The sequence below is a fragment of the Culex pipiens genome, chromosome 2 (assembly GCF_016801865.2).
Source record: "Culex pipiens pallens isolate TS chromosome 2, TS_CPP_V2, whole genome shotgun sequence".
In the NCBI taxonomy this organism is placed as follows: Eukaryota; Metazoa; Arthropoda; class Insecta; order Diptera; family Culicidae; genus Culex; species Culex pipiens.
Genome location: NC_068938.1, coordinates 137,039,141 through 137,050,812, shown reverse-complemented (window position 1 = coordinate 137,050,812; position 11,672 = coordinate 137,039,141). Strand labels below are relative to the sequence as shown.

At 40.1% G+C, this 11,672-nt stretch overlaps 1 protein-coding gene across 1 annotated transcript; it reads left to right on the top strand.

Annotated features, from left to right (window-relative positions):
• Positions 1 to 3,302: 3,302 nt before the first annotated feature.
• LOC120425579 (uncharacterized) lies at positions 3,303 to 4,911 on the top strand. The gene is made up of 2 exons (XM_039590152.2): positions 3,303 to 3,460; positions 3,529 to 4,911. The coding sequence occupies exons 1-2, from the start codon at positions 3,370 to 3,372 to the stop codon at positions 4,818 to 4,820; spliced, it is 1,383 nt and encodes a 460-aa protein (XP_039446086.1). The 5' UTR covers positions 3,303 to 3,369; the 3' UTR covers positions 4,821 to 4,911.
• The last annotated feature ends 6,761 nt before the right edge of the window (positions 4,912 to 11,672 follow it).

Sequence of the window (11,672 nt, the reverse complement as noted above, 5' to 3'; positions counted from 1 at the left end):
TGTCAATGGGAATTTTATGTAAAATTGTACGCCCGATTTGATGGCGTATTCAGAATTCCGAAAAAATGTATTTTTCATCGAAAAAAAAACACTGAAAAACTATTAAAAACTCTGCCATTTTCCGTTACTCGACTGTAAATTTTTTTGAAACATGTCATTTTAAGGGAAATTTAATGTACTTTTCGAATCTTTTTTTCATTTAGAACAAAATTTTTCATTTAAAAATTTGTGTTTTTTCTATCTTTGCAGGGTTATTTTTTAGATTGTAACAATGTTCAGCAAAGTTGTAGAACAGACAATTAATTTTTTTTTTATATATAAACATAGGGGGTTTGCTTATAAACATCACGAGTTTTCGCAATTTTACGAAAAAAAAGTTTTGAAAAAGTTGGTCGTTGTTGATCATGGCCGTTCACAAAGAGAAACGCAAAATGTAACTTTTTCAAAACTTTTTTTCGTAAAATCGCGATAACTCGTGATGTTTATAAGCAAACCCCCTATGTTTATATATCAAATTTTTTGTTATTGTCTGCTCTACAACTTTGTAGAACATTGTTACATTCTAAAAAAAAAACCCTGCAAAGTTACAAAAAACACGAAATTTTAAAATGAAAACTTTTGTTCTCAATGAAAAAATGAACCTGACCCAATGTAGATTCGAAAAGAACATTAAATTTCCCTTAAAATGACACGTTTCATAAAAAAATTACAGTCGAATAACGGAAAATGGCCGAGTTTTAAAAACTTTTTTAGTGTTTTTTTTTTCGATGAAAAATACGTTTTTTTCGGAATTCTGAGTACGCCATCAAATCCCTTTGACACCAAATTACTATTTCATCACCGTTTCAGGCTGCAAATTATTGAAAAATACCTCTTTTTTTCGCATGTTCAAAAATGGAAGGGGTCGGACCTCAGATTCATGATCAGGGACAAAAGTTACCCCTTAGAACAAAGTTTCACGAAAATCGAAGAGGGGTCGGGGCAACTTTTTATTACCCAACTGTTTAAGCTTTTTGCCTCCCTCACCTCAATGAGGAAAGGCTATAAAATCACTCGAAAAATGAACTTCTTTATTCAACCTCGTAGACCTACCTTCAAGTTTACCTATCGACTCAGAATCAAATTCTGAACAAATGTCTGTGCTTGTGTATGTCTCTAAGTCTGTGCACCGAAAAATATGATTATCTCCGGACTGGCTGAACCGTATTGGTCTCATTCGATCCGTCTTAGAGTCCCACAAGACCCTAGCTAATATTATGAAGTTTAGAAAAGTATTTCAAAAGTTTTGCTTAAAAAACGGTTTTTGCTAAACTTCGAAAGATTGTAAAAAGTGTGGTTTTGGTAAGAAATCACATCATGCTATACATTTTTAGAAAAGTATTTAAAAGACCTTTCCAACGAACCCAAACCAACCCTATCAACCCTATCAAAAGTTATCAGTACTTTAGTGTTTTTAATGCGCTTTTTTGAGGCCGGATCTCATATATTTTGATACAAATAAGTGTTATTTATACACTTTTTTGAGGCTGTGTACACAACAAAAAATCCGATGGTAAAATCGCATGCAAAAGCATGCACATCACCTTCGTTAAAATAAACACTTAATATTACACACTGCATGTACATTTTTTGCAAACACAAAAAAAAAGTTGCAACCGACGGGATTCAAACCCAGCACCAACAGTAAGGACTGTCGCCTTAGCCCACTCGGCCATCAGACCGTTGAATAGTTGTAAGGATAAACGCATATATGAGCTTGACATTTTGGTCAAGTAGGTTTCCTATACTGATGGGCTACATATTTCAGGGTGTAAAATCACATAAAATTGCATAAAATAATGCAATATTTATTTTACACCCAGGCCTTTTACACGCAGCTGGATTACTACTTTTTTGGCTGTGTAGTGTATTCACTTTATGATTGTGAGGAAGGCACCAACCACCTAATGGTGGATTAAGTAACGTTTTATTTTTGAACATAGTGTAAACTTATACAATGTAAAAAATATGTGTAAATTTGGAAGGTGTAATTATGGAAGGTTGAATATTACTTCTTTTGTGATGTTATTTTACCTCAATGTAGACTGTAATGGGGGCATTACACGAGAAAAGTGGTAAAATTAGATTTTTTTCTGGTTAAAAGATGTACCCCTTCCCAGATATAATATAACCATGATTTTTTTTTTACTGTGTTATTATCTTTTCCTTAAAAATATTTTTTACGTAATTTCAGTTACATCAAGCCTACATTTTCCTAAGCCCCATCCCACATGCCAAATGTGTTCGTTATCTCGTAGATCACCTTCTTTCACTTTTGTCGGAAGAAGATATGCCATAAATCTACGTTTACATGCTTTTCGATCTCAATCCTCCTCCATCCCCGTCTAACCCAAAAGTCCTATTTTCGGCAACCGGTAACTTTTTCCCAGTTAATTTTCACACATTCCATTTCCACCGGATGCATCCGGAACCGACGCCTGCAGCATCGGAAAATTAGTCCCCTTCACCCTCACCTATTCTGATGTCGTTCCACTCCCTTTGGCAGAAGAAAAGGAAATTTATTTTTTGCGGGGGGAGAACGAAGAATTTGGTTATCTTTTGCCAGTTTGGCACCGGCTTGATTTATGTGCGAACGATATTGGCCCTTTCTTTGTGTCCAAGAGTGGTTGAATGCGCTGAGGGCTTCGTATGTTATATGGGATAGACTGTCTTGTAGCTCGAAGTAGATTTGTATGAAACGAAAGTTAGAAGTCAACAATGTTGGGTTATGCCTTCCAAGATTCTAATTAGAATGCCATTCAATTTGGAATCAAACTGAACGATTTAATCTAAAAAGCAAAGCAATCCACTTTAACGACCTCCGGGTCTTTTGTGGGCTCTGTTGCAAGTTTCTGCTCATTTCTAGGCGTCCGAAGGTTATGTGTGGTGAGTCACCCAAAACCTCTTTTACGCAAATGGACCGACGTTTTACTTCCCCATCCGATAGAAAGCCAGGAGGATAAGGCGGGAATCGAACCCGCGCCCCATAGCAACTTAGGGATCGGCAGCCGAAGCCGCTAACCACCGCGCCAACAGGCCCTTCTCACGATTTAAGCTGTAAATTCCCAATAATCTTTTTACAGCAGACATGTCACAAGATAGCACACAAGCAACTATATCTTTCCCAGTACGAAAAGTACGAAAATCTAGACGACAACAAATCCCACCACATAAACTGATAGTGTCTTATCAGCTTAGAGAGGAAGAGAGTAACCGGAGAGAACATCTCCGAAAAAACTCTCAGGAGCGACCTTGCGACGATCGCGTAGCCTGCTCAACCACGATCGATTCAGTTTGCGAGATCATCCCGACGGAGAAGCAGCATCCAAGATGACGAAACCACGCTGGAAGCGCTTAACCGCGCTATTGTTGATCAATTGTACCCTGCTCGCTCTTATCAGCAACGTTCGATGTGACGACTGTACGTGTGTGCCAGAACGAACGCGGTTCCAAAATGGCGATTGACGATTGATTTTCTCCTTTCCGTAGACAAGTCCTCTTCCGGCGAAGATTCCACCTCGGACGATGCGGACGACCACGCCAAGGCTACCGGAGAGAGTCTCATTTCGGCGCAGCTGTTTGCGATTATTGACCTGTACAAGCAGGAAGATCCGGTTGGGCTGCCGGGCGCGACCGTGCCCGATCCGATGCCTATTCCGGAGATTAAGCAGTCCTTTTCGATCGCCAAGATGCACATGAAGAACGTGCTCGCGTACGGGCTGTCCAAGTTCCGGATCAAGCTGTTCAAGACGGAGCTGAACACGATGAAGGTTCAAACGGGGGTGCAAATCGACGAGATGTTGGTGAAGGGTAACTACACGCTGAGTACGTTCTTCAACCGGGCGGAAGGTCCGTTTACGGTGATCCTCAAGAATGTACTGACGAAGGGTAACGTGTCACTGGGGGTCGATCGTGACGGCAAGGTTCGCACGCAGGACATCAGCCTGGACATTGCGTTCGACGATATGTCGATGGACTTCCAGAACCTCGGCTTCATGGGCAGCATCTTCCAGAGTGTGGTCAACTCCGCCTCCAACTTGGTCTTCGATACGATCAAACCGTTCATGCTGAGTGAGGCGTACACCAAAATCCGGGAGGAGATCGACACGCGCGTTGAGAACATGACCACCGAGCATAGCATCCTGTTCCCGAACTCAATCTCCCCGCTCGACATGGCCATCGGCGAAGCTCGAACGATGGTCCGCAACAAACACTTTGATCCGTACCTCATTCCGGACTACAACACGACGGCCGGCATTTTCGGCATGCAAACCACACACACCTGGATCCGAGGCGTGTCCAGCTTCTACCGCTACGGAGACATCGGTATCCTCATGCAAAACAACACCGTCTCCCTAACCATGCAAGTCGGAACGCAACGCATCATGGGATCGACCCAGTGGGAAGTTTCGATGGGCCGCGGAATGGTCACCCGAGCCGGCCAGGCCCAGTTCACCGTAGAACACATCAAGGTCTCCTTCGAAGTGCAGCAACCCCTGGACCTACGCCGCAAGCCCAAGCTCAACGACCTGCAGCTGGAGCTGGGCAACATTCAGGTGCGCTGCGACGGCGCCGGAACGCTGGACTACGTCGTCGAGGCCGCGGTCAACATCCTGCCGAACCTGCTGCGCTACCAGATCATGGACGCCATCGAGAATCCGCTCAAGACGCGCATCCAGGAGAAGCTGGACTGTGTCAATGTCGAGCAGATGGTCAAGAAGCACGTGGTCGAGTACGAGAAGCGCGGGTTCGACATGGAGCTCGATCTGAAGATTTGCTGAGGTAGTTCCCGGGTGGGACGATAGCTTTTAAGACGCACTGTATTATGCAAGTGTTTCAGAGGAATAAATTTTATATAAATATTTTTTTCAATTTCTAGAGTTTATTTTTATTTTTATTTACTTCGAATTGGGTCCTAAAATGAAGCTTAGATTGCTAATATTATTGTTTACAGCGATAAAGCTTATTTTTCTGAGTACAATGACCCTTTGTACGACCACAAAGAGTTTAAAATGGATTTTTTAATCAATTTTGAAAAATTAATCTCGCAGTCCTTTTTGACAGAAAAGGTCCTACTTGACAGCTCGTTCCAAGGGGACCATAGTTGATCCATCGAAAAAATGTTGTCTTGTAAAAAAAAAATTTTGGCATTAAAATGAAAAAAAGTGATCAGAAATGGGTTTTAATTGTGTTTTTTACCGTTGTACCTAAAAATTGACATAGGGCTTTAGTACCCAATTTCGGCTAGAATCGAACGTACAGTACTTGTTAGCTAACTGGGCTGAGAACGTAGCCCAGTCACCGAATGCTGTTCGCTAACTGGGCTGAACAAAAAATAACGAGGGGACTACCGATGCATACATTTTTTTTATGAAATATAAAAATAAAAGTTTCTCAAATTTGTTTACAATGATTACTTTTCATATTTCTTTAATTGTGACTTGAAATTACATAAAAGTTTGATTTTTTTTTGTTATTTAATGAACATGATTTTGCATCCATTATCCCCTCGGTGATTTTGGTTTGTTTTGGTTTTTTGACGTTTGTCTGCTATTTAACTGGGTGCTATCTTGTCGCACGTCGACAAGATAGCACGAGTTGTCAAACTGATGTTGAAACTTGAACCCCATTGTTTGGCGACTTCCGAGCACGTGGTATCAAGCTTTTGACAGATGGCAGTCGTTCCAATCAGTCGTTCCAATGTATTATTCGACTATGTGGACTCCAGTGGTTATGTCAAATAAATAAAGAAGAATTTTCATCATTAAAAGAAGTTTTAGATAATTTATCAATGAGGCTTTCTAGTCTGAAATTTACCAACTCATTAAAAGTATGTTTACATGGCAGCTGAACGTTTGTTTGCATCAGATTTTCTATCTCCAGCCCTCGATCACTGCCACCATGTTTATGAAACCAAAATATTAGATGACGAACATCAAGAAAACAAAGAAGAAAATTAAGGTGTCTACTGTCTGAATTTGAAAAATAAACAAAATGCACAGACTTTTATTAAATTATGTACTTTGTTACCCCCGCATGTTCAAGACTTTTAAAGCATGTTCCTTCCGCGTGGATTCCAAGACATTCCCGATCTTCGGTCCCTAATTTTCCCGATTGATTTGGATTTTTCCTTTAATTTAGTTGATCCTACATTGCTATTGTTGAAGGTTCTTTACTTACTCCACGATTCAGCGCAGCTTCCTGTCGGATTCTTGCTCCGAAAAAGCAGGAACCCGTTCCGGTACCGGTCTTCGGAAGAGGTAAACTTTTACTCTGCTTCTCCGGCTGCTCATGCTCCGGCAGCCAGCCGATTCAAGAACTCCTTGGATTCCGGCCTCATACTCACACGATAAACGTCGGGAAATATGCCCAAGATACACAGGACCACTTAAACCGAATTTTGTAATAATTTCAACACAAAAATATTATTTTTGGTTTAGCGAGCCATTTCCCTATTTTTAAGTAAACAATCAGAAGACACCAGTCAGAAGACACATCATCCAAAGCTTTGTTTATGATGGACTTTTCACACATACTAATGCGCGGGCTTTTCGAGGTTTTGGTGACTGTCAATCATTCTAGGCATTTACAGTGGTGCCAGGGGGCTGCCTATCTCTTTCTAGGAAAAGTTTTTTGTCTGGCGAATTCTAGCTCTTTTTTTTTTGACTGACCGCCCGATTTTTCAGCCAACATACTTCGCAGGGCTGTGACAGCTCGAGCTCCATCATTGTTTGCATCAGAACACTGTGACGAGAAGTTCGTAATTTTTGGGTTAAACTTTATTTTTTTCACTGGGCCTAGAAAGCATCATAATTTTAATTTTATTCATAAGACTTTCTAGGCCCAGTGAAAAACAATTAATTTAACCCAAAAATGACGAACTCCTCGTCACAGTGTCCTGATGCAAATAATGATCGAGATGTAGCTGTCACATCCCTGCGAAGTATGTTGGCTAATATATCGGGCGGTAAGGCGGTAAAACTGTTGCTAGAAAGAGATAGGAAATCTGATGCAAACAAACGTCCAGCTGCCATGTAAACATACTTTGAATGTATTGGTAAATTTCTAACTAGAAGGCCTTATTGAATTTATTGATTACAAGCCTTACCCGAAAAACTTCGTCTTTTCCTTTTTTCGTTTGTTGACGTTTTTAGCTTTTTCCTTGTTCAGCCTCCTATGATCAAAATTAGATTTTACGCAACTTTTTCCATACAATCTGCAGATTTTCCGGAATCGGTTCCAGAGTGGCCAAAGTGGAAATTTCTTGGCGTAAGAACCTTCCTTGGGCTTATACGAACCCAACGCAACAAAGAGCGCCTCGATCCGACGCTTCGTATTGAACTGATTCGCGTTCGAACAAAACCGTCGAAATTTTTTATATATATAGATGATATTAAAAAGTTTTTCGTGAAAAAAATTTGCTAAAAAACTAGATTAAATTGTTTAATCAAAAATCGACAATTTAGAAAAATATTTAATTTTTCAATATTTCAACGGAAAATTCAATTTCAGACGATCTTAAAAATCGTAGAAAAATCTACGTCATCAAAAAAAAATCAAGAAAGCAGTCAAGCAAAACAAATTAGGCTTATTAAATTCATTTAATCAGGACAAGTTTTATCACTTTTTAATTACAGCGCAGTTTAGTTTTTTTTTTCAAATCACTTGTTTCAGTTGAAACTTTGTAGTACAGTGAAGTAGGTGTAAATGTTTTTGATTATCTGGAAAGACAAAGTTTTGAAAAGTTTAAACATTAAACCTCATACTGAACAAACATGTAAGAAAGTTTCCAAACTAATTGGTTTGAATCCATCCGTAAGGATAACGGGGTATTGAGCATTAAGCAACATTAGTCGTAACAGTTTTTGTTCGGAAATCGGCAACTTGGTCCACGATGTACTGTAAATCTCGCTGATTAGTTTGTTGTTCTATGTAGCGGGATTTTAATTAATTTGTTGTGTTGTAGTGTATGGCTGATCGCTGACTTATTATCAAATTCTTACCTTACTCGTAAGCAAAGATCCTAGATAGCACACAATGCCCAACTGATACATGAAACACTCTATGAACAGAAATCCTGGATACCAAATTTCATCAACCTTTGGATGGAAACGAAAAAGTTACAAAACCACAAAGAACAAAGATTCAACTTACTGTCGTCAAAACGTAAAGACAAGATACTGCTTCAGCAATTAAACATACAAAATTCAGGAAAAATCCTGCTTTCATCAAATCATCTAACTTTTTCATGTATCTTAAAAAAATAAAATGAAATTATGTTAAGAAAAATATTTAATCTCTTCCCATACCGAGTGTGCTCGACGTGTTTTTCGATCAATTCCTTCAATAATTCGTGGCAAACAACCAACTCATTTTGATCACACATTTCGCTTATTTTGCCCAAATAAATCAAAATTACTTCAATTTGACTCATGGCATTTACCATTAAATTAAACAAAAACAAATCGGACGACAAAATTATCCCCAGGGAAAAGCACATTTGAACCGTCTGAAAGACCAAATTTACCAGATATCCCGTCCACGAATTACGCTCCACTTCGGGAACGTAAAATCCATAGGGCAGTTCAAATTGACGGTCAGCAACGGAAATCGCAACGGAGAAAAGTATTGTGGAAATTCCAATCATCGTGTAGACACGTTTCAGAATCTCCACCGCTGATTTGACGCAGAAAGCCGTTTTCATAAGATTGTCACGAACATCCGGGAATTTTGGAGGATTTTCAAAACGTTCTAGATTATACTGCTGAAGTTCAGCGATGGTTGAGCTTGAGAAAACAATGCCTTTTATGCTGCACTGTATTAAAAGCAAAAAAAAAAAGTTAAATCTTTATTATTTGCTCACGTTACCTAATTTCTGCAAACTGATCTTATGTTACCTGCACGCCGATGCTGAACGTCACAAAGCTGAATGTTACATTTATCAAGTTACCCCATGCTCCTGCAATACTCCGAATGCCAAAAGTGAGAAAGAATACAAAATCAATCATAAGTAACGCAAATCTTGGATTCCAACGACTGTATTGTGGATCAAATCGTTCAACTCCAACCTGACGGGCATATTTCGTCGTAAAGTCGCAAGCATTTTTGTACAATTTTTCCGGACTTTGAAACTCTTCTTCCAAATCCGTGCGCCAACGAGAAAAACGTTGTTCCAAGCCCAAGCGCAACATGTTGCCTCAAACTGTGCATTCCTTGGGTTTGATATTGGTGAGAAAATGTAGCTTCTATTTTTTTAGCATATAATGTATTTTAATTACTTCAATTTAATGAGCCGTTTGAAAAATATCCCTTCACCTCATAAATGATTTTTTTCACAGCAATTTGCCGTGTAGTTCCAGCTTATGAAAAGTTAAACTACTCCCAGGAACCTTGAACTTTGGACCTGGGACCTGGGACCTTGGACCTTGGACCTTGGACCTTGGACCTTGGACCTTGGACCTTGGACCTTGGACCTTGGACCTTGGACCTTGGACCTTGGACCTTGGACCTTGGACCTTGGACCTTGGACCTTGGACCTTGGCCCTTGGACCTTGGACCTTGTACGTTGGACCTTGGACCTTGGACCTTGGACCTTGGACCTTGGACCTTGGACCTTGGACCTTGGACCTTGGACCTTGGACCTTGGACCTTGGACCTTGGACCTTGGACCTTGGACCTTGGACCTTGGACCTTGGACCTTGGACCTTGGACCTTGGACCTTGGACCTTGGATCTTGGATCTTGGACCTTGGACCTTGGACCTTGGACCTTGGACCTTGGACCTTGGACCTTGGACCTTGGACCTTGGACCTTGGACCTTGGACCTTGGACCTTGGACCTTGGACCTTGGACCTTGGACCTTGGACCTTGGACCTTGGACCTTGGACTTTGGACCATGGACTTTGGACCATGGACCTTGTCTGACATGAAACACCTTCTAGTAACGTTTTTTCCAACGTAAAAAGCTATTGGTACTGAATGGTAAGGTAAACAATCTCAATCAAACATAATGTTTTGAATTGGCAGAATCAACGTTTCTCTGAATCACCCCGCGGGTTGGAAATAAGATCCAACCCCAGAGAAATTTATCCTCTGTTCCAGTCTAGCTAAGCAATTTATCACAATTACCTTGTTACACAATTCCATCTCCAAAAATCATTACAACTCTCAAGCGCAAAGACAACCTCCGCGCAAACTATTCATTGCGCCAAGTCAGCGTGATTTTTACTGATGATTTCCCAACCATTCAGCAGTTCAAATTACAGAAATTCTCCCCTCCCAAACCGTGCAATACGATGACTTCTGCTCGGCGAAAATTGTTTGCACAAATAAGAAGTCAAAGTCGGTGGCGGGGCGGGGACGAACAACAATAAGTGAGAAATGGGCAACGAGATTGAACCAGAAGCGAGGGGGGAGGGGAGGAAAAACAACAAGGTGTGAGTTTTCATCTCGGCTTGATCTCTTTCTTGGATCTGGTTATTGCAGGGCGCGGAAAATCGCTCGCATTTTGTTGATAAGGAGGGTGCCATGCTGCTGTTGCTGACGATTGGGGGTGGGTTTTGAACTGAAAGTGGCTTGCCGAGTTTCGAGAAGGGTAGTTTTTACAACAGCGAAAAAAATATGATGATATTCTTTGCGGGGAATGAATTATTTAACAAGGAAGGTGTGGAATGACGCCTTCGCTGGTAGAATTTGTTGAACTTATTCTTTGTGGGAGTAATGGTTCGTTACAGTTAATTAAATGTGGAGAGTTTTTGCCTTAGAACAAGTTTATTATTTTTTTAGTCATTCATATTCTGTGTTTTGTTACAGTCCATAATCGAATCACGAAAAACAAGTTTTTTCGTTGTCTAATTTTTGATTGATAAGCTTATATATGACCTCTAAACAATTTGAATTTATAAATCCAAGATGGCGACCAAAATAGCGGTGATGAAATATTGAAACAATGCATTTTTTAATTTTATATGCAATCAACCTTTCAAACTTGTCTAAAATGGGGTCGCAGATCGGTTCCGGTGGTGTAGTGGTTAGCGTGGTAGCCTCTCACCCCAGTAAGGCCTGGGTTCAATCCCAGACGGACCCGGTGGCATTTTTTGGACGATATTTGCCTGATCACGCCTTCTATCGGATGTTGAAGTAAAACGTCGTTCCATTTGCGTAAAAGACCCGGGGTGGTGTTAAAGTGGATTGCTTTGCTTTGGTTTACTTTGGGGTCGTAGAACTCATTTTTTTGGCTGGAAAATAATAACAACGAAAACAAAATTTTGTTCGTGATTTGATTATCCGAATACAAACCTTCGGATAATCGAACTTTGGATAATCGAAACATCGGATAATCGAGGCTTCGGATGATCGAATCTGGACTGTAATGAATATTCGCAGTTTTTGGATGTATTATGTAAAATATTACAAGAAATCAGAAAAAAAGTTTCAATTATCAGCTTTTTGATCCCGAGACCTTCAAATCAGCAATAAAACTTTCATAGGATCTTTTCAAATATTCATCTAGTTTTTTCGGGCCTAAACATATTTTTTCCTTCCAACTAAAAACCTTTCTTTTGAAACGTGGTGCTCAAAATTTGGTTAAACCGTTCTGGAGATATGGTTTTTCATTTCTCAACTTACTGAGGA

Excerpts from the sequence above, each read along its gene's own strand:
- LOC120425579 (XM_039590152.2), top strand. The coding sequence starts at position 3,370 with ATGACGAAACCACGCTGGAAGCGCTTAACCGCGCTATTGTTGATCAAT. Across the intron at positions 3,461-3,528 it reads CAACGTTCGATGTGACGACT|ACAAGTCCTCTTCCGGCGAA; the intron begins GTACGTGTGTGC and ends TCCTTTCCGTAG.